This window comes from Clarias gariepinus, chromosome 8 (genome assembly GCF_024256425.1).
Source record: "Clarias gariepinus isolate MV-2021 ecotype Netherlands chromosome 8, CGAR_prim_01v2, whole genome shotgun sequence".
NCBI classification, from domain to species: Eukaryota; Metazoa; Chordata; class Actinopteri; order Siluriformes; family Clariidae; genus Clarias; species Clarias gariepinus.
In genome coordinates, this window is record NC_071107.1 from 28,251,924 (window position 1) to 28,277,300 (window position 25,377).

Consider the following 25,377-nt stretch of genomic DNA (forward strand, 5'->3'; position numbering starts at 1 on the left):
CAGGAAAAATAGTTTACCGTCACAACAAAAGAGCAGCAGTTCTAAGAGAAAAGGGTTGCATGTTGTTGTAAGGGTGAGCTAAGTAATCAATTCAGCAAGGGGTGTGCAAACTTTTAGACACCTTATTATATTGATTGATCATGTACATACATGTATATATTTATAAGTGACTCAGAGCATCAGCAGAACACGACTACCTACTGTGCAGCAAGTTACATTCCCCTCCCTCTTGCAGTGGGCGGAGCTAAAGGGCGCTTTACTGCGTGACCGTAACGCGGAGCTGCCACACACCCGCGTGCGCGCACTCGGAGTCGCTCTGAGGAAGTGTATTGAGAAGAAGAGAAAGAGAGAGAGAGAGCGCTTCTCTCCGAGCGCCCGCAAACAAAAGAGTCGAAAACAAACCTCGCGACGCTACTTATCGAACAGCGCGAACTGGAAAAGCCCCTTTTCCCTCCCACTCACAGGACAACTCGGAACATTTAGTTTTACAGAGCTGCCTGCAGTCAGAGAAGATCTAAATGCAACTTATTTTCTTTTCGCCTCTGTCTTCTTTTCTAAGTGGATTTCTGTTGCATGGTCTCTACTCGTCGTCGTCGGCTTTTCGTCTCTCCCTGATCCCCTAAGCCGTATGCCCCAGGAACATGTCCAGGTGAGCATGACACACAAGAATGCTGATTTTTAAACTTCTCGGAATAATGATATTTTCTTTCTATTGGATAATCTTTTATTCTAACAGGTCCAAGAAGCTGAGCTTTTAAAAAATAAAGGAAGAACACTGTGTTCATTTGTTTTGAGCACAGTAACGAATTTATTTGGATTATTCTGGACTTTGTAATGCACTTAAATAATGTTAGTACTGCTTCTGATCAAAAGTGAAAAGTGATTACTCCGGTCTTTGATGAATACACATGCCGACAAAAGCTGCGCTTTTTTTTGCACCATACCGCTCCTCTGCAACACATCTTTCCTAGAGATAAAAGTCGAAAATGGAGTGATTAAAATAAAAACCTTGTTGGTTTGCCGCTTGAGCATGCTGAATTATTTAGCCGTGTTGTGAAAAGCCCTGGAGAGCACCTGTTTGTTGTTGTTTTGCTCTGCTTTGCTCTCCCACGCACGAGCGCTTGATCAGAGCAACCGGGATGGCAAATACTTCGGTTTTTAATAAACTGCACTTAACTGCAAACCTCTTTTTTTTAAACGGCTAAAAGAGCTATTCTTTGAAAAACACAGGCTACCATTTTTCTTATTTATGTATATCCAGATTACTTCGCGTTTTTTTTTTCTTTGCTTTGTTTGGATACTGAATATTTTTTCCGCTTATTCACAGGACCGACTGCGCAAGGTTTAAGCCACTAGGAGGAGCTCATATTTCCCGAAAACTTTATTTGTGGAAGATTTTTTTGTTTGGCTTCTTGACTGCCAGTCAGCTGCGCGGTGATCCAATCGCTTGTGATGCCGAGGACACGCGTTTCCGTCTCGCGCTTCGTGTCGCTCGTGCTCGCAGTTTTCGCTTTAATGCCGCAGGAATCCGTCGGCACGCGCAGCTCTCCCCGTGTCTGGGACAGTCCGTAGTGTGGAGACAGCCTGTGCACTACATTAGCAGTGAGTTACTGAGTGTCCTTAGAGTGTTTAGAATGCTGGCACACAACAAAATAAATAAAAAAAAACACACGCGCGCGGTTTAACACAGCTCGAGTCGCGCGACTGTCTGCTATACGCCAGTTTCCCCTGCGCACGAGACAAGGTTTCTAAACGCGTACACGTTCTCCGGTGTGACTTTTTAATCATCAAGCGCTCTTAAAGAACGCGTTTAACTTGAACACGGCGCGTTGCGGGCGATTCGCGTCGAAGAAAGAAAATAGGAAGTTAGACTTGGCTCGGAATGAAGTCGACTTGTGACGCAGTTTGACCGGAGCTTCTGCCTCGCGTGACCCGGCCATCACAGACCTGGCGTCGGTAGTAAACACCGCGGGGAACCAAAACGGAAAAACTGAGTGTCGCGTCGCATATTTAAGTCCCGGTGCCAGAACTCCGCTAGTCCGAATTTAAGACGTTGCGATAATTGAGATAGCTTGCAAAACTTTTTTTTACCCGCATGTCAGAAACGGTAATTACTGCTGTTTTATTTTATCCCGCAGACGGCAATACCGGGCCGATGGCCCAGCCTTCTTAAAGGAGCAGGGGGAATGCGGAGAGAGCGCTTCCCGGGCCGAGCCGTGCGAGAGCCCTCAGCCCAGAGATCTGGAACTGGTTTTTAGGGGCGGGATCGCGGTGCCCAGTAGCCTTGTGGCTTACCAGTCAAGGTCGCCAGTGTTCCGAACCCTCTCCAGGTCGTCGAGTGGATATTTTTCCTTCGACAGTGAGCCGAGCTCTCCGCTAATCACCCATAGCACGGCCACTCAGACCCCGAGCCCGTCTAGTCAAGTGATAACGCACGCCCTGCAGCGCATTTCCGAAGCGCGAGGCGACGCGCACAATCATGGTAAGGACCCCGACTCCTTCTACCCCCACCTCTTTTATTCCCAGCAGCGTGTTCTGTCAAAGTGCATGCTGGAATGTCTTTCCCCGCTTTAATGCACGTTAACGAGGCCGTCTTCTCACAACCATATCTCATTTATAACGACTTCTGCATGAGACGGCACGAGGTCTTTCCATGCGTTTCCATGCATGACTATGTCCCTGAAATGCGTTTAGAACTCTGACCCAGCTGTGCAGTAGTAAAATGTGCATGAGCATTTTTAACGAAGTTTACTTTTTTGTGTGTGTACATACAAAATAGAGTCGTGTTATTGTATATTGCAAGTTATATTAACATTAGTAAACACCTTCAATAATGGCCTGTTTATCCTCCTCTTGCACTCAACGCTGTTAAACAATCACAACTTGATAGGTGATGCCCAACAAAAGTTTCTTCACCCCTAAAGTCAACATTATTCCCATTTATTTCTTAAACCATGAATATTTGTTTACACATGTGACTGTACTACATGTGCATGAACATCCGTTTGAGTTAGGAGGTCCGTGTACCTTTTCACATACCCACAGGAAACATTTTTTTTTTGTCTTTGCACTGAGGGCAACCCCTATGTTTAGAGTGTGTAGGGAGTTAGCATGCACCTCTTCTCACAATGGAAGTGATGGAGTAACTTGATTTGCTTGTTGTCTCTTTATTTCTGTGTACTGTTGCTGAGGCTTTAGGTGACCAGCCAGAGCAGAAGTTTTTTACTCAGGCAGTCAAAATAGTGTGAAGCCCAGACATGAGAGCTAACCATTCCTATTCTCTTCTATAGAGAGGCAGGAGATGAGAGCCTGTGATAAATCATGTTCGTGGGTTGCCTTGCTAGTGTCCTGTCTCCAAGAGGCCACTCCTATTGGAGAAGGAACACAACACTAACTTATCAGGGCTCTCACCTGTCTCATATAAAGCAGGGTTACCTCTTCAGTATTTACTTGTTTTGTTTGCATTTATTGTGTCTTATTATGTCTTCAACATCAGCAGACAAACTTTTGTGTGTTTTATGAGATGTATATTATAGAGACGTATATTGTGATACTATTGACACAGTAAAATAGAGTGTATCATATTAGTGTGTCAGTCATAACAGAGCACTTCGCAAATCCATCCGACCACAGTGACAGCTGACATGTAAACAAACAAGCACTATATTATTACCCGTCAGTTTTGCTGTCATTGGCCTGTGGCCCAGCTCAGAAAAGTAGAGAACGTAATTGAGTAATATCATGAGTGAGTTTTTGGCTATTTTATAGTGAAAGTCTCAACCAGACTGATGTGTGGAAATGAGTAGCATATGGTCCTAATATGATTGGGCATGAGAAATAACAGTAAAACTAGTTCTCGCTTGAGTCATAGCTGGAGAATCAGTGCACCTTCAGCCAGATTGTGGTTGTATTATTAGCACTTAGTCTTAGTATTCTCTCCAGTGTTTTCTGACCACAACTCAGATTTACTGCAGGGCTTAGAGTTTCAGCGCTGAGTTATCTGACTTGTTCAAATTGTTTGTCCTAAACAGTTCCCGTGCCCTGATCATATACGCTTTGCAAAATCTTCAATGCATGGCAGCTAAAAAGCTTCATAGAGCTTGCGAGTGTTCGAGGAGATGAAATGGGATTCGCTAAGGAAAGACAGAAAAAAAGATAAAGACAACATTAACACTTAAGGACATATGATATCTCACAATAGAACTAAAGGGCCTTTTTTTGGTAAGTCATATAACTTGCACATAATTTATCTTCATTGTTTCTTTGTTTTGTTTTTTCTTCCTAGAATTATGGCCTTCTCTCCATAACCACTATCCACCCCACGGAGCATCATCTGCGGGGGACATGCAAGCAGAGGTGTACGTTGCGTTAGAGTTGCGGCGCATCGGCGATGAATTTAACCAGCTTTATTTTCAAGAGGTGAGAAACTTGTAGTATGTTTTTCATGTCTGTTCTCTTTATAGGGAACAAAAGTTGTGACCGCATTTAACATTTGTTACTTTGTGCAGTGTTTATTGTCTGTGTACAGAAGTTACATCACTTCATCATTTACAGTCAGAAATTATGGTCTTTTCCTAAGGAACTGCGTCTCATGAGTCATTCAGTACACTCTTAGAAATAGAAATGTGTCAAGGGTTCTTTGGGAGGTTAGTATTTCTTGTAAATAGGCTCTGTTTCAAATCATTGCTGAAAAGGAACCCCTTTTCTCATTTTGGATGTTTTTTGTTCAAGTATTTTTATTATGGCACCTGTTTATAGTATTCTAGTATGCCTTTTTTTTTAACTATATTTAGCACCAGATAAGCCGCTCATTATGCATTTTTTGTGTGTATATATGTGTGTGTGTGTGTGTTCATTGTGATATATATACACACACAGTGAACACACATACGCACGCACGCACACATACTGTATGCACACACACACTACCAGTGAAAAGTCTGAGCACAAGTTCAGAACAATATTGGATTTTTTGAAAATCTATGAAATAACACATATGGCATTAGGTAATTAACAACAAGAACAACAACAGTCAGTTGTTATTTAAAGACATGAAGGTCAGCTATTCAGGAATAATTCTTGCAAGAACAGTGTTGTCAGGTGCATTTGCAATACCCATCAAGCACATGATGAAACTGTCTCTCATGAAGACCATCCCAAGACTAAAACTTACCTCTGCCTCAGAGGAGAAGTTCATTAAGTGTTACCAGTATATGCATATAAGGTGAATTGAGATTTTTCTGGGTTGTATCAATATTTAATCCAGATATTTAATCTGTTTGTCCCCCCAGAAAACCTGAGACTCTACAGTATCTTCATGTACGTTTATTATCACCAGCACATAACTTCATGTCTGATGCTAGAAAATTATTGCACTCTTTGCATGCCTTCAAACTTGTGTCACATGCTTCATACATGTCACATGCTTACATGTAGCTCAGATCCTGAGCTCTTTATGCAAATTGAAACTTATCTTACATGAGTTGATCTCTCTCCTATTCATCATTGTCTCCCTGGTTTAGCTCTTTAAAATGTCTTAATTACTATTACAGGGTTTAGATCATTTTTTAGAGTGTCATTGAAAATGGCTTAGAACTAATTTTGTGTTTGTATTTCGGACCAGATCACAACAGTAGCATTGCTGTCAATGTCTATTACACACTTATACTCTGGAACGGAAGAGAAGCTGTGAAGTGATGGATTTAAACAGAGACTTCATTATATTATATGAAATGATATGAAATGCTAGCTACTAACAAGTTTAGATTTAGATATATGGACATATATTATCTTTGCTGTATTGTTAACTGTATTAGCATTCTAATACGTTCTTTTAGGTGTTACACAGAAATCCCGATGAGCAGGAAGCACCAGGTTGATTACAAAATTATGAAACAGTGACTAATCTTCTGACTCAGAGACGGTCTGTCACCTTTATGCGAGGTGTTTTGTTTTGGTTATGTTTTCCTTTACCTCCATGTAGAAGTGGCTAAGATGTCGGTAACAGAACCATGTCATATGCCAGAAAGCAGAACAGGTGCAGTGTCATGTGTCCCATGTACGATCTTCTCCAAAAAATACTGTTTTCTTTTGCTTTCCACCATCACTACCATGAAAGTTCGGTTTGTAGAACAGACAGTTCCCCTTTAGAAAATAGTCATCTAAAAGCAAGCTGGATTTTAGATACAACATTCAGATTTCCACATATTTTCTATCGTGCATGTACTGGCGATGTGATTCTCAGAGTTCTAGTAAAGATCATAGCTTTGGATTTGCTCTGTCCCCTATATTATATATTTTAAGTGTGGTGTTTTTTTTTTGCTTATTGCTACATAATAGACTAATATCTGCTGGAGATTAATAGTTTTTGCATCTATCTGTCATTTTTAAAATAGGCTTGCGTTGCTAGATGTAAAATGTATTAGCTGTGTTTTATAAAAAGTCGCCAAAGAATACAAGGAATATTTGTTTTATTTTATTGCTGTCTCAGGGAAAGGTTAGCACATTACCACTGCAGATGTACACTACAGAGGAGTAGGTAGTTGTATTAGTTGTAAGATGTTGAGGAGGCTGAGAGTGTTGCATGGCAGGGTTCACATGTGACCAGGACGAGTCAACTTCATAATGTTTACCCTGTGGTTAGACTCCAGGCTCTAATTACCCACTTGGTCATTCTCCTCAGCGCCATGCAGACGCACTCAAGGCTAAGCTAAGATCTGCTCTTAGTCAGGGTCAGAATTGAGCTGTCCAAAGACGTTTTAAATGGATGGGTTTGCGCTTTTTTTAACCTCCTGCTTAGTTTATTTTTCTTCTCGCATGTCTGTGATGTCACTGCTTTTCTTAGTTTTGCTTGATGGATACATGTCACCTGACCTAATTTCGGTGCTTTCTTTAGTGCCCTCATCCATGTGTTCTCATGATAAGCAAAGAAATGAGTAGAAGAGACGTGTACCGTGACGATAATAAATACATAAGTGCTAAAAGTCGATTTTTAGCGTATAATTCAAGATACATTACTGATCTAAATTCCCTGATAAGTCTTCTGTGAATTTACTGGATAATTAGAAAGTTGTTTATAACTGCTAACATTTTCTTCACCTCATTTTAATGGTCTCTACACACACATAAATGTTTCACATCCACAGCCATGAGACCATGTTGACTTTCATTATGACTCACCTGCTACACCAAGTGTCACTCTGATATTACTTTACAATTTACCAATTAGGAAATGAACAGAGAACATAGGAAGCACTTTTCCTGAGAGGCTATAAAATCTTACTGTATGTTGACATGACACTGAACTAATCATTGCTTTATCTCAGGATTCCTACTGGACATTTCATGAAGCTTAGTTGCGAGGTGGCTGGTGTGTCTTTAGTATAGTAAGCAAGCCACACGCTAATGCAGAGCAGATGACTGGCCTCAGAGTTGGTGGCACTGTTCCAGGCTACTCTGTTGTTTGCATCCCACCAGTGCACACTGTTGACTTTTGTCAGTGATGTGCATCAGTGCTCTTTTGTTGCACATCTCCTTGCCCCTGAGGAGCAAAACAGTGTCTTCCTTTGTGCCCCTGGAAGTTTCTTTATTCAGACAGCCACCACTCAGGGGATGTTGGGTGAAGGCATTTATGGTCGAACATGTTGTTTGGCAGTGCATAACTAGCACTCTGTCTCTTGCAAGATGATTTACAAATGAGAGATGTGCATTTATCAAGGTTAAAGAAAAGTATTAGACAAGACCAAGAAAAAGAATTTTAAAATATTAAGGGGTTTATGTATGTAATGTCATTACTGTGTTTCAGATGAGGGAAATTTATGAAACAGTAAATAGTTGAACATGAAATAGTTCAGACAGAGAAACCAGACATCACTCTGCATCACAGGTGTTCTAACAATTGTTAATTACACTAACTTCCAGTGGCCAGCATGGGTGAAAGTGTGTAGGTACGGTCTGCAGTACTGAAATGCCCAGAAAGAAAAGAAAATAAACCTGGTAGTGTTTGTCTCCTCAGTGATCTGCTTCTAAGTTGTTGTGAATTGTCTCTGAACTGTCCGGGTTGTTTTGTTCACAGGTAATGCAAGCTACAAAGCTAACTAGCTTCTAACACAAGGCTAAATTTCAAATGTCTCTGTAACCACTAATCAAGGGCACTACTTGGTGTGTGGAACAAGAAATTGTACACCTTGCATAATGCACTAGCATTTCATGAAACACAACTTGGGATTCAACTCCATAACTCCAGAAGTTAGCTAATAGTCTCAAGCCAAAAAAGTAGAAAGCGAGTCTGATAAGTTTCTCAGGGCTGTCCACCACCTCCATAGTTTATTCTCCTCACCTTTTGGCTACATAGAACCAGAGAGAATTGAACCCCTGTTAAAGCCACCAGTTTGGGTTAGTAATTTCCAGTCGCAGACGTATATGGGTTGGCGAAGCAAAATAACTGGTTAAAGCAACAAACAAATAATTATCTGTTGATAATATATGCCATTTGTGGAACCATGTAATAAAAGCAATATCACACACAAGGATGTGGTGTTGATGTGTTGTCTCTGCTGTTAGTGTCTTGAATTAACTCAGAGTTTGCAGATTTGATTTGGTTAGATTTGGTCATAAATTATTGCTGTGTACTGGTAAATAAACATTAATCATCCAACACCTGTAGACGAGGCAGTTGAGTCAAGTCAACAAATTTTTACAGATTTTACAGGTTTTTAGTATTTTAGAAGGAAGTATTTTAGATTACCTTCACTATTTATAACTATAATGGCAAACATTTTTAATAATCCATAGGAGTGGTCAAATACAATAAACTTAAAAAAAAGAATAATAAGCTGAAATTTTACAGGGATAAGGATCATTTACATTTCCTAACCTTCCCTCTAACAAAGGTAACTGTTTCTGATAAAATAACTTTAGTAAGTCCCTGAACATATTAGAAAAAGTCTGGCATCTCATCCATACTGCAGCATTGAGCCAGGCTGAGAAGTCTTTTAGTTCAGTTCTCTGGCTTATTGGCTCTAAATGCTTACCCACTCTATTTCTTATCACTCCCTTTCCTTTCTGCACCTTGTAAAAACGATCATATGCTATACGATACAATATTATTCGGTGTACGTATATTAATGCTTAAAAAAATAGGGCTTTCATTGTAGGTGTGATTCTTTGCCTGTTGAGTGGTGTGTAAGTTTGATTCCTATAAACTGGGACTGCATGCTGTTTCTGCACAGGAGCATGATAGAACATCGTTTAGATTGAATCGAAGTGTGACTTACTTTTGTGTATGCGTTTATGATGGTAAAGGAAAGCTCATATAGTTTTGCTTGACTACATATTGTTAATTGTATATTGGTGTTTTTGTTTTGTTACAAGAAAGAAGAGCACAAATAAAATACCAATATAAGTCATGTACAGTACTATGCAAAAGTCTTAAGCAACTCCCTCATTTCTGTTTATGTAGATTAAACTAAAGAATTGGGAACAAATGTTTTATTATGAGAGGCTGCAAAGTGCCTAAACATACAAGCCATTGACTTAAAATGATGTGTGACTTGGCACTGCATCCCAGTAATCCAGCATGCTCCAATTGACGTGTGAGTGACGTGTTAAAACTTAAATCATTCCTTTGGCATGAACCATCACTGGGTCGTGTTATTAGTGAAACTCGTTCTCTCTCACTATCTGCCTCTGTCTCTGTGCCACACCACAGGGTTAAAAGTCCCTCCATTTTACTCCACTTCCTCCTCACCTGTTTCCTCTGGCTGAGCACACAATCACTTCTTGGGCACGTTGTGGCTTTTGGCTGCACTTTTTTTCTGAATCAACCCCCCTACCCCTTCTTATTTGTCACCCGCTGTATTTGTTTATTAAAAATGCTTTTTTTTTCGCCAAGTGGTGTAACCAAGGCTAATTTAGACCACATGCTTCAACACAGTATCCTCTCGCTTTCCTGTTTTTTTTTCCTCTCCAAGTCTTTGCACCTGCCTTAATTCAGATTTAATTCTTTTTATAATTCATCCTTGATTGTTAGCTCTTATATCTGACCTCATTAGACTGAGGCACAAGATTATTATCCATGGAGGTGAAATTGCGGCAGACCCCTCGAGCCTGGTGTTTTTCCATCCTTCTTTTATGCCGTACAGGAAAGCCTTTTTTCTTTTCCTTTTTTCATTCTGGAGTGTGTTTCCTCACTGGTTCCTGCCAAGAGTCCCCAGGGGGAAATGCCCTGTTCTTATCGGGGTCACTGTGTGTGCTTGGTGTGAAAGTATGCCAAAGGCAAGGGCTTGAAGAGGCCACCTGATTAAGCCTGCCTGCTGCCAGATCGCACAAAACCAAGCTGCGGAGACTCCGTTTTATTAGCTGCAGCTCTGCTAGATGATTGCGATGCCAAGAGGCCCTGGTGGGAGAATGACATGAAACTAAAAGCTAGTGCTAAATTTAATTCAATCTTATTTTATTTATATAGCATGTTTATCTGTGGCCATCATCTCAAAGTAGCTTTACAGAAATATGGATATAAAATTGAAATGAAAACTTTGATTTATCCGTAATACCCCTAAACTCCCTGAGACAACAAACCTTGAGAGGCACCAGACTCAGAAGTGGAGCCTCTTTTGGTTGACACTATATAATTGGATTATTTAATTAATTTCAATTATTAGTTGCTCAATGATGCAGATTTTTGTGTGAAGTGTTCTTAGGAATAGCAGTCTATAGACTTTTCAGAAAATCCAGAGCATTCCTTAAGGTCCCTGTGTGGTATCATTAACTGCTATCACAATGAGCTCTTTGGGAAATCTTTTGTTGGACCAGTTTCAGCAAGATTAAGTGAGTTTTAGATGGTGAAAGTTAGAAAAAAGTCAGGCATTGGGCTGCAGCAGATAGGTCGAGAGAGCTGTCAGGATCTACTAATACTGACAGATTTACTGCAGTATAAGTCTTGAGATGTTAAATAATGTGTGTGCGGCATCTGTTACTAAGGGTTTAACAGATGTGCGCATGTGAGACTCTGAGAGGGTGATCTTTAGTATTGTGATTTGTCATGGTTTGATAGTTGGTTTAAAACTGTATGAATGTTGGAAAAAGCTGTTCAGTTTGTATTTCATAATATATCAGTTTGTATTATTCATCATCATCACTGCCACAACATTGGCCTAGACCTGGGCGAGATAATGATAACGGCATAAACTGCTATAGACACTTCTTGAATAACAATAAAAAAGTATTCAAAAGGATGGCTGTTTAAAAGCAGTACATTAGGAGAGCTCCTGTGTCTCCATTTGAGAGGAACATCTTTCAAAGGAAGGCTGATGAGGTCATAGCTTCGCAACTAAGAATTTTGAAGCCTCCTTCAATTCAATTCGATAAAAAAAAATAAGAATAATGATCAATATCAACTGATATAAGAAAAACCATGATCATATTTTTATAAAAAAGTAGAAAAACCCTCAGAAAAATCCCAGAACTGTTTACTATGCACATTTTCATGCATGACAAAAGAATTTTTGTAATTTAATAAATAACACTAACACTATTTACATTTAAGTCAATTCAGTTTTATTTATTTAGCGCTTTTAACAACGATCATTGTCAGCTTTACAGCATCTTAAAAATAAAATAAAAAATCACATGCACACACCAACGTTTTCCTCTTTCCTCTCAACAGGCAGAAAGAAATGGTGTCGTAGCCCATCAGCAGGCCCAGAACGAGCCTGCCATCATGCTGTGGGTGGGCCTCCTGATTGGACGGCTTTTACAGTTTCTCCTGAGACAAAGATGATGGACACAGAGAACCCAGCAGACAAGTAGTAGCACCCAATTGTAGATATGTAAATATGACTCTCCAGAAACTCTGCTCTCTCTCTCTCTCTCTCTCTGTCTCTCTCTCTCTCTCTGTCTCACAATTCGTGTGTGTATGCGGACTTCGACATTCCCTATCCAGAGGAGAATTTTGACCTGGAATGTGCTGGAATTCTGGGATGTATTCTGGAGTCATAGACAGCTGTGTTTCCTGCATAAACATGGAAAGCTGAGCCAATAAAACACTGGGTCGAGAAGATGGCGAGGCCTCTCTCTATCTCTGGAGTTTTTCCGTTTTTCACCAAGTGAGGACGTGTTAGAAACATGCCTTAATTGCCTCAGTGCTCTAATCTTTCCCTTTCAGCATTTGTTTTCTTATTGTTTGTCATTTTTTTATTTTACCTATGTATATCTTTTAAAAACCTGCCTTTGTTCTGTATTTATTTGCCACTGTTGTATTTAAGTTGTGTTTTGTTTTGTTTATAATTGAAGTGGATTAGTTAGAGGTAATGTTGCAGTTCTGCCTGCCCTTCGTTAGTAACTTAAAATTTGCACTTCTGTTTGAATAGTATAGTCTGTACATGACGATCCACAAAATGCTTTAATAATCATGTATTTACCTGAGGATCTTGATGGAAACGAGGAAATCTACAACAGATTATCGACAGATTATGAACGTTAAAGAAATGCACCCTGTCAGACATTCAGCAAGTTGTTAATTTCACCTTTTGGCTTTTCAAAAACCTGAGGGACAGCCATCCCACAATGTTATTGTCAGAGAAACATTAACTTTGGCTTAGTGCCCTTGCACTGTTCAGGCCAAGTGATTTAATACTGACAAAGTACAACACAGCCTCACAGGGCAGCCTTTTTCACGTTTTTTGAAAATGAATGAAAGTGGGTGACAGAAATTCGTAAAAACAGGAGAGACAGCCTTCCATTGTAAAGGGATTCTAATGTGCTTCTTATTTTTAACTAACTGTTTTAAATTTGGCACATGGTATAAGGTAATAAGTGAAAGGTTTAGGGCTACTTCATGAAAACTGCAGCCAACCTGGATAAAATACCCCCCCAATAATAAAAAGAAGAATTTTGAAGAACACTCCCACCCATAGTCTGACATTTCTCCAGTTTTTAAATGAATAAATTGTGCTTGACTGACTGCCATAGAAATTGTTGTTATGAATGGAAATGAAAACTAAATTTCATGCACATTATAATCCGATACAATTCTATCCTTACTGGTGAGTGAGGCTGATTCTTGTCTGAGCGATAGCTAACGGCTCACTTCAACCACCCAGGAAGCGGGAAAGTTTCACGTTTACTGAAGAAAACACATTAAAACTGAAATATATACACCAACTACCAATTGTTCCCCTTTTCATCAACATAAATATGGTCTTAAAGTACATAAATATTATAGACATAACTAAAAAATAGAAAGTAACAAGTGCATTTAACATTCCCTAGCAGCTTACCCAGTGTTTAACTAGTGTTTAGCACATTTGCCCAGAGATTAGCATTATATTAATATTGCGTTACAAATTTACGGTTTATGGCACCACAGCAACAACATGTGGCTGCCCAAAGAATCGGTTTAATGTGCGGAGACATCGGCTGATGGCGATTGTTTAAAAATATTAGTCAGTCAACCTTTAATACATACATTAGAATGGTTACATTATCAATGATTTATAATGAAGACCTTGCATCCAAAAAACTGGGTCTAGATAACTATTAAGTAAACTGGGTACTAAAGACGGTTATTACAGAAAAGGCTAAGATTAAAACGAAATTAATTACTTTTGGGTAAGAATTTAACAATGTTTAACCCAAATTAAGGAGGTTTTAGAAACGCGTTATGTTTTAGCAGTAGTAAAGACCAGGGAGATGATGAACTTGTTTTTATGTAAATCTCATTGTTAGCAGGGCATTAATTGTGATATTTAACAATTATGTTTGCAATTTTATCATGAGATCGTGTCATTTGTAAGACTGCAGTTTTCGTGGCGTGACCCTTTAGTAATACACATGTGGTTGGTCCACTGTGGTTGTATTGGACGTGTCATCGTGGCCGGTGCGTCCACTTTTAATTGTGTGTATGAGAGAGATTAAAGCCATTCAGGGGATTTTTAAGTGAGGTTTTTTTCTTGCTGACTTTTGACCAAGAACAGCCTTAATGACTGAGAGGAGATGTAATGATGTTATAAAAAATATCCTCAGTGACTCAGGGGATTTATACCTGTGGAGTTTTAAACAAAATGGGCTTCGGACGTGATCCAGTCCATGGCTCAAACCTGCATCTACCTATTTTTAGGCTTTCCCGTTTTCTGAGAATTACATTAAGCATTGCAAAAGATGGGTGATTTTCTATACCTACATTTTGGCTCTTAACTGCTGGTATGTTCTGTTGGTTAGATTTGTTAAATGAGGGCAATAGACAGTTAGAAAAATTGAGAAATATTACAGACACCCACAATTCCTTTATTCCGTCATGTTTTAATCATTTATTCAATCACAACTGAATTTCTTGTCAACATGACAAGCCGTTTTCAGCTTTCAGGTTAACTGGCCAAACCAAAGAACTTTCTCAATGTACTGTATGTTAATGTAATGGTTTGAGTTGAGTGTTCTTTAATATTTACGCATTATTTATGCATAACCATATAAAAATTGGAATAGAATTAAACTTCTGGTATTGGAAATATCAAATATATACAATATTTGTGCACCCTTTTTTCTTCCTGTACAAACAGTTTCACAGAAGATAAATTTTAAGCTGATCTGCATTCCAGTTCACTGAATTTTTGAGTAGATTCAGTATCATTACCTGCAAATTAACTGATCCACCTCGCAGACCCAGTACATTTGTAGCAAAAGATTTTCTTTGTTTCTTTTTTGACATTTTGTGTTTGCACTGAAACTATGCTGTGCTAAACTTGTGCAATACTGCTGTAAATAAAAGCTTCTTTTTCATCTTTCTAAAAATGCCTACCTCGTGTCTTAATTTAAAGAAGAACTTTGACACATAATCCTGAATGTAAAACACATAGCATTTTTATTGTTGAACAGATTAATATATTTCTTTTTCACATACACGCACAAACACATATTTTCATCAATACAATAAGGCACTATCACTTCCATGCTGAAACTTGTAAACCCATGCTGACAGTGAAGCAGTGAACACTGACGAGAGCTCTGTGTGTAAGAAAAGCCAAGGCATCTGGATGTTGAAAAATTGGTCATACGACCTCAACAGTACACACAAATCCCTAAAATTGCAAATGAAATCCACGCAAAGAAGATAATGTCCAAGCAGTTAAGACGAGTAGAGATAAGAAGTAAAAAAAAAAATTAGGCTGCATTCTCCCGAGACAGACTCTTAACTGATAAAAATCAACCATCTGATCCAACACCTATCAGAATAACCACAAAGCTCAAACGTGTGAGGCAAATTAATGCACGTGTGGCCATTTAGTTTCAGTGTTATGTGTCTCACATGATCGGATCACAAGTTGAGAAAGAAATCCGTAAACCTGGTCCTTTCATTGATCACTGGTCAAAAAACAACACAACAATCTAACCCCTGGGCTCTAAAAATTATTTCCAAACTAAAATGGTAAACCTATGCAAAAGTTAATTTCAATGCGGAATGAGGAAACATACTAAAGAAAATCACCAGGTGATCTGTACAGGTACAGTGATTAAGTTTTATGTGCTCGTATACTGTGTAGTAAAAGGAGTGATCACACTAATTTGTTATTTAATCATTTAAGACATCTACAATTAAACCCTAATTAATAAATCTTATTAGATTTAACATAACCATAAAAATGCATGATTCAGATAAATGAATAATATTTCTTGGCATAGAAATTGGTAGGAAATAAAGCATAATAAAGGAATTTAGGGGATTCGCTCTTATGATGTTGGTTACCCTTGGTTATGATGAAGAATTTTAATTAAAAAAAAAGGTAAAGCACAAGTGATAATATTAGATATTGCACTGTGCAGGTATTATTTCACAGTGACTGGCGGTGACTTGCAAACTGACTGATACTGTGCAAGGAGTGCATGGTGTTAAAGTACAAAAACTTGGCACTATAATATGACTTATAGTGCAAAGACTTTTGATATCATTGTGCCCTGATTGATTTGTAAGCAATATCACACTTGAGGTTGTGCTGGATATCAAGACGTTTGTGATGCAGTTGCACAGGAGCACAAGTGTGATATTGCTTTTATACAATGGTTACAATCACTTGTTCCACGCACAAAGTAGAACCCTGATTTGGGGTTACAGAAGGATTTGGGTTTCAGAAGCTAGATAGCTTTGTAGTTCGCCTTAGGCAGTCACAAAACAACACAGATCGATTCAGTGATGATTTGGAACAATTAAGAAGCAATGGCTAAGAGGACAAACTCTAACAGGTGTATTGTCTTGCTGAAAGTGCTTCTGTGACTGGGTTTGACCGCTTTTAGCAGGCGGCTGCTCTCCCCTTTTTCCAGTATTGTTGACTGTACCGACCTACTTTCACAAAAGTTAGTTTTATTAACAATTATTAGAACACCTGTGACACAGAGTGATGCATATAATGCAAGCACAGTGTTGTTATCTCATCCACTCAGATTACTCACTTTTACCTATAATGTGTAATGTCCACACTATTGTGTAACAATATTGTTGCACAATGACTGCTTGGTGTTATGCAATGACTGCAATAGTATTGCACAATGAATGTGCAATATTGCACATATACAGTGCCTTGCAAAAGTATTTATACCCCTTGAACTTTTTCAAAAGTCACCTAATTGGTAAATAAAGTCCACCTATGTGTAATTTAATCTTAGTATAAATACAAATGTTGTGTGAAGCCTTCAGAGGTTTGTTAGAGAACATTAGTGAACAAACAGCATCATGAGGCCCAAGTAACACACTAGACCGGACATGAAAGTTATGGAGCAGGGTTAGGTTATAAATAAATTACCCAGGCTTTGATTGTCTCACTGTACTCTGTTCAATCCATCATCTGAAAATATAACTACTAACATTCAAGACATGGCTGTCCACCTAAATTGACAGGCCGAGCAAGGAGAGTATTAATTGACAGAGCTGCCAAGAGGCCCTTGGTAAGTCTGGATGAGCAGCAGAAATCCACAGCTCAGGACTAACTGTTCACAGGACAACTATTAGTCGTGCACTTGTACACAAATCTGGCCTGGAAGAGAAGAAAACCATTATTGAATGAAAGCTATAAGAACCCCAGAGCTATGATGAAATGGTTTATATCAAAGCATATTCATGTGTTAGAATGGCCCAGTCCAAAATCTTGACTTTTAAGTCCAATTGAGAATCTGTGACAAGACCTGAAAATTGTGGTTCACAGATACTCTCCCTCCAATCTGACTGAGCTTGAGCTATTTTGCCAAGAAGAATAGGCAAACATTTCAACATCTAGATGTGCAAAGCTAGGAGCGACATATCCAAAAAGACTTGCAACTGTAATTGCAGTGAAAGGTAGTTCTACAAAGTATTGAATCCATGGGGTTGAATACACATTTACGCCTCAGGTTTTAGGTATTTAATATATATATATTTTTTTTACCCATTTAACATTTTCCCTTTCTGACTAAAAGGGAAGGGAGGAGGTATGTAAATATGTGGAGAGGAGATTGGAGTAACTGTAGGCCTGCAGGTCTCTCACACACACACACACACACACACACCTGCACGCACACACACACACACACACACACACACCTCTAATGAAATACACTGCACAGAAACGACACAAAACAGACACATTTCAATTAAATTCAATTAAATTAAATTTTATTAGTATTAAATTAAAATTTATTTGTTTTAACAATTGTCAAAGCAGCTTTAACCAATCAAAAGAATTATGGAACTTTGTTTGAAATGTAAATGTAGGAATCAAAATGATAAGATTGTCCCTGATGAGTGAGCCGAAGGCGACGGCAACATTGCCAAGGAAAAACTCCCTGAGATGGCACTAGGGAGAAACCTTGAGAGGAACCAGACTGACCAGGGAACCCATCCTCATCTGGATGAAACGGATTGCAGGGATTGATCTGCGTTCATACTGTGTGGAAGTTCAGTATTCAGTATAACATTTGATATCTTTAAGGTTAATATGGAGTCCAGTTTTGTTATTGGAGGCTCAGGTAGACTTGTATGAAATTCCAGTACTGAACTATCGCAATCATAAGCCCTCCGAGAACAGCTGTTTGCATCAGCCGAAGACAGGACCTTCTTAATGGTAAAGTATAATCGTCGCCAGTCACCACACACATCCCAGGCAGACCACACGGGGCATCCATGTGACGAGTTCTCCAACCAGAAGTGGAGCACCAGGGCGGGTCAAACAGGTCCAGAGGGCAGAGCGGGTCTGGATCACTGGCAGCTCAGGAGCGATATGTGTAACTTGACAGGGAGAGAGACAGGAAGAGGGAAAGAGAGAGAAGAGGAGAGAGCAGAAGAGAAGGAGAGATAACAGTTATAGAAACGTCACACAATGTATAAGGTAAATGAATATTTAGTGCAGAGTGCAGGGAAGGACTCCGGCAGGACTAACTATGGCATCATAACTAAAAGGGAGAGCCAGAAGGAAACAGACGTGAGTGATCAATGAGAGTGGGAACGACAGCATCTAAACTTTAAGTCTTCCAGATCTGTTCCTTTATCTAAGAAATCTCTATTTACCAAAAAAAACTTGGCTAAATAAATAGGTCGTTAGCCAAGACTTAAAAACTGTCCCGAATATTATTTGGAAGGCTATTCCATACTTCTGGGGCTTTGTAAGAAAAAACATTAAGCTGTAGATAATAAATCACTTTAAATAGCCCGTAGCTGTAACAAAATCCAACACAGTTTTTTCTCTGCCAATGAAATACAACATTGTAATAACATTTCATGGGCAAAGGTATTAAGACGACATGTCATGTGCTAGATCTCCCTGTGCACTAAATGGGTGATTTCACAACTCAGTTGTAGCTGAGTTGCTCGAGTTGTGTTAATTACTTGATAAACTAGTAAGAAACTGCCTATGTGACAGAGGTATTCAGCTTCTAGAGCATGGCCTGGGTCATCTCCAGACCTAAACCCAATAGAAAACTTTTGGACAATAGTGAATAAGGCTGTAGCAGTCAAAAAACTGTCTTCTGTACATTATCTTCAGGAAGTAATCAATCAGATGTGGACTGAGCAAGTAACACCAGAGTACTACTTTTTGACTCAATGTCCAGCCGGATTCAGCAAAAATCCAAGTTTTGAGGAATAAAGAACTTACATACTTTATATTGAACAAGAAATGATTCTTCTTGTCCTGTCATTTAATAAAACTGAAAATGTCAAACCATTTTTACTTTTGGCCACCGATGTAAACTAACAAACTAAAATATACCCAATTACTAACTCTTTTTTTAATGAAATTTTCTGTAATTAGTTAAAATTGTTTTAAAAAAAAAGCTAACTTCATACTAAGAACCATAATCTAGACCTGAATCCTACAGAATAAAAAAAAATATATTTTTCCAACACAGCACATGAACAAGAATGGATCAATAAAAGCCTTTTGCGTTATAACAAACAACACAACGCTGCTTGGCTTTTTAACCACCACTATTTTGCGTGACAACCAGGTAACACTGGTGACTAGGAGGTCCTTTAATGGAGTGACATATTAGTGTATTCCTGATCACTTCCCTATCTATGTGGTTTCACCACATGGCTTAGAGACACATAGGACTCCATGTGCTCTTGTACTCAGAGCTGACCGTTTGTGGTCTGACCACGTGAGATGCATGTTAATACTGTACCAGTTGTCAAAAAAAGGGTCTTTAGGGGCAGCAAAAAGGACAGAAGGTAAAGTGATTTTAAAGAGGGACAAGCTGCTGAGGGGTACTGCATGAACCTGTTCAGAAGTTTTTCTGTATTTCATAAAAAAATATAGTCCTAAATGTTTAAAAAATATATATTTAAGAGGTTAGATACACCTGTACAAATAAAAAATAAAATGGAAATACACAAAAGATTCATTATTCCAGGCTGGCCCAAAATCCCATCTGCAACCATCAGAATTTTATCTCTAACTGATTAAAAATATTTGAAATGGGAATTATCAGATCTTCTGAAAAAAAATATTTAACTCTATTTCACTATATGTACAGAAAGGAACAGAGGCTCTGTTTTGAAATGAACACAATACAATACACCTGAAACTTTGCCCTGTATGTCATGCACGCACAGAATACCGAACTCAGACACTCCCCCTAATTTGAGTGTTACCATGAAAAAGAGAACTCTCTCTTCCTCCAATTGGGCAGCCTATCAGAGCTAATCTACAAGACATGGAAAGTACGGTACCTTCCACATAACTTGGCATAAACATGTAGATATAATTATATAGCTTATGCTGAGCAATTCTCTGCTTTGGGCAAGTCATTGTCTCTCTCTCTCTCTCTCTTTCTCACACATACATACGCACACACACACACACACACACACACACACACACACACTCAGACACACACTCATAGAGAGAAATACAGAAACACGTGAGTGGAGATGAGTAGGTTTTGTGGTTCATCCCTCCAGAGTGTGTCTATTAGTATTACAGTTCATCTGAAGACTCACTCACTCACCTTCTATACCACTTTATCCTGTATTCAGGTCGTGGGGATCTGGAGCCTATCCCAGGAGACTTAGGGTACAAGGCAGGGTACAACCTGGACAGGGTGCCAATCTATCGCAGGGCACACACACATACACACTCAATCACACAAACAAATAAGCACAAACTACCTGCTGTCAGTTCAAGGTGGACAATTAATGTGGGAGGTTATGACTTTTTATAATCTTAAACTTTAATACATTTTGTTTTATTTTATTAACCACTCACATTTAAAACTAAAAATGGATCAGTGACCAATTCAACTGTTTGAAGCAAACACAGAGAGAAAAGGGAAAGTATCTGTGAAAGTTTCTTGTCTGTAGAGTATTTCCTTGAACAACTTTCATTGGAATCCTTTACTGTAAAATGATAACCACTGAGGAAGTGTCAACTATTTTTTTTGACTTGTAGTTATCAATCTTCCAGTTTTCAGTTCAGTGACTGAGTAATATACGCTAGTGACTGTTCTTGAGAATTTGTTGATGGTTTAAATTCCAACAATCACCTCTAATAGGCACAGAGTCCATGCAAAGCCTTATTTTCCCAAAGTATCTCACTTTTTTTGTTTTTTAACTATATATGTATACACCTGTTTGAATAAAAAAAATTAACAAAATACATTATAGGCACAGTACATTTTGAAGAAAATGTTAGGTTTAAATATAAAGTAGTTAATGGTGTACTTATCTCAGACAAGTCAGTGGTAAGAGGTGTGGAGTGACTGGTCATGGAAATGATTTAATTCATTTAGGGAACATGAATGATACAGAAAATTGTTTTTCTTGTATACATTTTTCTGATTAGAAATATTTCTGATCATTTGTTCAATCCCTGTGCAGTGGAATGTGCTTGATACAGCACTGAGCTGACTGTAGACATTCTTTCAGGGTGCCTGAACCAGCTTAACTGGGTTCTTTCAATTTAGCAGAGCAATGAATCTACTCTGAGGCTCGGATGAATTGTTGAGCTCATTCTCCTATCACTGAGTAAACCCAGCATGTCTGCGGAGGAAGCTTATTTCCATCACCCTATATTTCACTACTTATAACCCCTGACTATAGGTGAGGATCAGAGATGGGTAGTAGCGAGTTACATTTACTTGAGTAACTTTTTGGGTAAAATGTACTTCTATGAGTATTTTTACTGCATCATACTTTTTACTTTTACTTAAAGCTTTGTGAAGAATAAATGCTACTCTTAATCTTTTTTTGTTTATTTTTTTGCAACTTTCTCAAATTTTGCGGAACGCCCATAAATCAATGCTGCTAATAGTGGGATCTTGCGGTTAGTGTATCATCATGCGGTGAGTATAGAATTCTTTTCTTCAATTTGTGTGATTATATGTTAACTTTAATTGTACATATAATGTTACTTTAACATTCTATAAATATATGAGTATATTTCAGTACAGAGTTAATCACCAACACATGTGTTGCAAATGATTTTTTTTGCATTTTAAAAAGTATGATGCATCTCTGGCATCATATATCACATACATATGTTTACATTTATATATATATATATATATAGTGAGGTCAATAAGTATTTGATCACTCTGTAATTTTGCAAGTTCTCTTACTTAGAAATCATGGAGGGGTCTACAATTTTCAGCATAGGTGCATTTCCACTGTGAGAGACAGAAACTAAAAAGAAAAATCTGGAAATCACATTGTATGATTTTTTAACAGTTTATTTGTAAATTACTGTGTCAAATAAGTATTGATCACTTGCTTATCCGCCAGATTTTTGACCCTCAAAGACCTGTTATATTGCTTTTAAATAGTCCAGCTACACTCTGCTCATGATTCTAAATTAGTAGCACCTGTTTGAGGTCGTTAGCTGTCATAAAGACACCTGTGCACCCAACAGTCAGCCAAAGTCTAAGTAGATACATGGGGTATCAATGATGCTAAGAATGGTGAAGAATTAGCCCAGAACTACACCGGAGGAGCTGGTCAATGCCGTAAAGAGAGCTGGGACCATCGTTTCCAAGGCTACCATCAGTAATACACTAAGACGTCATGGTTTAAAAACTTGCACCGCACAGAAGGTTCCCCTGCTTAAGTTAGCCCATGTCCAGGTTTGTCTGAAGTTTGCTAGGGTTTGCAAAGAGTCCTGTAGTCATATGAGACCAAAGTAGGACATTTTGGTCTTAACTCTATTTGCCGTGTTTGGAGGAAGAAGAACGATGAGTATCATCCCAATAATATTATACCTACAGTGAAGCATGGGGCTGGAAGCATTTTTTTCTGCACAGGGGACAGGACGACTGCACTGTATTAAGGAGAGGATGAACGAGGCCATGTATTGTGACATATTGGGCAAAAACCTCCTTCCCTCAGTCAGAGCATTAAAGATGGGTTGTGGCTGGATCTTCCAACATGACCATGACCCAAAGCACACAGCCAGGAAAACCAAGGAGTGGCTCCATAAGAAGCATATAGACTATTTCAAAGCAATATAACAAGTCTTTGAGGGTCAGAAATCAGGCTGATAAGCAAGTAAAACTTGCAAAATCACAGGGTGATTAAATACTTATTGACCTCACTGTATATAAATGTATATATATGGCTAGGCCACAGTGTTTAAATCTAAAGACTTAGGAAGACATTGCTAAGCACTCGTTTTCTTGCTCTGCTTTACACTTTGTATTGATTTAGCTGTTTATCTTGGTAAACTTTTAACCAACTGTACATCCATCCTCATTTAGGTGATAAGAGATAGCAGGGATTAATCTGCAGTCATACTGTGTGTTAGGAGGCGGGAAGTTCAGTATAACAGCTGTTGACTTTTACATTAATATGTAGTCCAGTTCGTTACTTGAGGCTTAAGAATGCAGGAAATTCCAGTCCTTACCATCGAGCGACTCTAGTCACGAGTCCTTAGAGAACAGCTGTCTGCATCAGCCTCATGGTGCATCATGGTAAAGTGGAACCGTCCTCAGTCACCACACGCATCCCAAACAGACCACACGAGGCATCCATTTAATGAGATCTCCAACCAAAAGCGGGACGATTCAGACAGGTCTAGAGGGCAAAGGGGGGCTGGATCACTGGCAGCTCAGGAGCGACATGGGTAGCTCGACAGAGAGAGACACAAGGAGAGAGAGAGAGACAGGGAGAGAGAAGAGGAGATAAGAGAGAGCAAAGGAGAAAAAGTGGTATTTTTCTGCTACAGTTGCACACCTCATAGTAAACATAAAGTGTATTCAGCAAATAAACACAAATAACATATGAAAGGACAGAGGTTATGTCAATAAAAAAAGAAATCTTGCACAGGATAAGATTGCACATGGAAATACTGAAAAATTCTGCAATATAAAAGCATAAGGTATGACACAAGTAAAAAGGTATAATAATGACTGTAAAGATCAGTGAACTGTGTAATACGTAATATGTAATATAAGTATGAAATAATGCAAAATGTACATGTTTTTGAAAAAAAGGATGAAATGAAGATTGAAAGATTGGTGGTCTATTTTTCAACTTAAATATCTAATTAATGATTGGATTGATGAGCATTACTTTTCCTGAATCAGTTGCATAACATCCCCAAAACATTGCATCAGTGCAACAGTGATCCATTACTATATTTTACAGTGAATATACAGTTGGTTTTATCTGCCAATTAACTGCAATATCAATGATAATCAGTGAACGTGCTGTATTTTGTAAGTTGCTCTCAAGTCTTTTTTCATAAAGCCCTGCCACACTGGATGTTATTATGGGGCAGGCACCTGCAATTCTGAAATTGGTGAGGGTTTTTGTGGTGATTTTTTTTTATATTTTTTTACCTCCCTTAATAGGATAATGCATTTAAAATCTAGTAAATTCTCAATTGTTACAGACTCTTAATATGGTTTTATTAAATAAAAAAAGCCCTTATTGTTCTTATTACCAATTTTTTATGTGCATTTTTATTTCCAATACTGTTGCCTGCTCAACAACCATCTGTCTCATTTTGTTAGATATTTTTCAGTTGTCCCACAAAGGCACTTGAAGGTTTATACGTATTTAAGATACGTATAAACGTACATATTTTGGAGTAGTCATATATGGCATTAGTAATTTTTTTTAACGAAAGTCAAAAAGTTACTTCTTTAGCATGTAAAAAACTTCAATCAGTCTGTACTTTCTATTTTACAAAATAATTTTGCTCTAATTGTGCAGCTCCCTGTACTCACATTAAGGCCTTGTTTACGATGTTTATTGTAAACATCGAAACCCAAACGTCCATGTGGATCATCAGCACAAGCAATATTGAAGGTTGCATATTTTACTATTTCTCTAACAAGTTAGCATAAATCTCATTCCCTGTCTTTCAGTGCTCCAACTGAAAGAGAACGCAATTTTTTTAACTCTTTTTTAAATGTGCTGTTTCAGTGTCTGTGGAAGTGAGCTGCTGCTGAGCCACACCCTGCCAGAGAACAGCCGAACTGAGCAACAAGCCGGGGGAGGGTAACTTCTTACACACAGTAGTGGCCAAAAGTATTAATTCAACACGTCACGTGTTAGTTCTCCCTGTGCAAAAACAGGTCATACTAATCAGTTCTAGCCTATATGCTAGATACAGATAGATGATATTTAGCTTTTGGTATTCAGAGCCATGACCTGGGTCATCTCTAGACCTACACCCAATAGAAATCTGTTGGACTATAGTAAATATGGGTGTTGCAGTAAAGAAACTGTTTTTTGTACATGACCTTCAGGAAGCAATCAATCAACATGGACTGCGCAAGTAACATCAGAGTACTGCAGACATCTTTTTTGACTCTATGAGCAAAATCCAGGTTGTGAAGAATAAAGGACTTCATACTTAATATTGATTAATTAATGTATAGCAATGTCATTGCATAAAGTAACAAGTATTCTTATTGTTTTGA

At 38.5% G+C, this 25,377-nt stretch overlaps 1 protein-coding gene and 2 long non-coding RNA genes across 6 annotated transcripts; 2 read left to right on the top strand and 1 right to left on the bottom strand.

Annotated features, from left to right (window-relative positions):
- The first annotated feature begins 305 nt into the window (after positions 1-305).
- bcl2l11 (BCL2 like 11) lies at positions 306-14,787 on the top strand. Of its 2 annotated transcripts, XM_053502229.1 has the most exons (5): positions 306-649; positions 2,139-2,482; positions 4,286-4,419; positions 5,292-5,319; positions 11,666-11,763. In XM_053502229.1, the coding sequence occupies exons 1-4, from the start codon at positions 642-644 to the stop codon at positions 5,298-5,300; spliced, it is 495 nt and encodes a 164-aa protein (XP_053358204.1). In that variant the 5' UTR covers positions 306-641; the 3' UTR covers positions 5,301-5,319; positions 11,666-11,763. The 2 variants fall into 2 exon arrangements, with proteins under 2 accessions (XP_053358204.1, XP_053358203.1); XM_053502228.1 differs by lacking the exon at positions 5,292-5,319 and having other exon boundaries at positions 11,666-14,787.
- Positions 14,788-17,618: 2,831 nt separating this feature from the next.
- Positions 17,619-24,665, bottom strand: LOC128529263 (uncharacterized). Of its 3 annotated transcripts, none has more exons than XR_008361036.1 (3): positions 23,352-24,665; positions 20,467-20,567; positions 17,619-18,247 (listed from the first exon to the last, which is right to left on the bottom strand). It is a non-coding gene; the product is annotated as an uncharacterized LOC128529263 (long non-coding RNA). The 3 variants fall into 3 exon arrangements; XR_008361037.1 differs by lacking the exon at positions 20,467-20,567 and adding an exon at positions 22,075-22,138; XR_008361035.1 differs by having other exon boundaries at positions 17,619-20,567.
- On the top strand, positions 20,581-24,843 carry LOC128529264 (uncharacterized). Its single transcript, XR_008361038.1, has 2 exons — positions 20,581-21,798; positions 24,665-24,843. It is a non-coding gene; the product is annotated as an uncharacterized LOC128529264 (long non-coding RNA).
- The last annotated feature ends 534 nt before the right edge of the window (positions 24,844-25,377 follow it).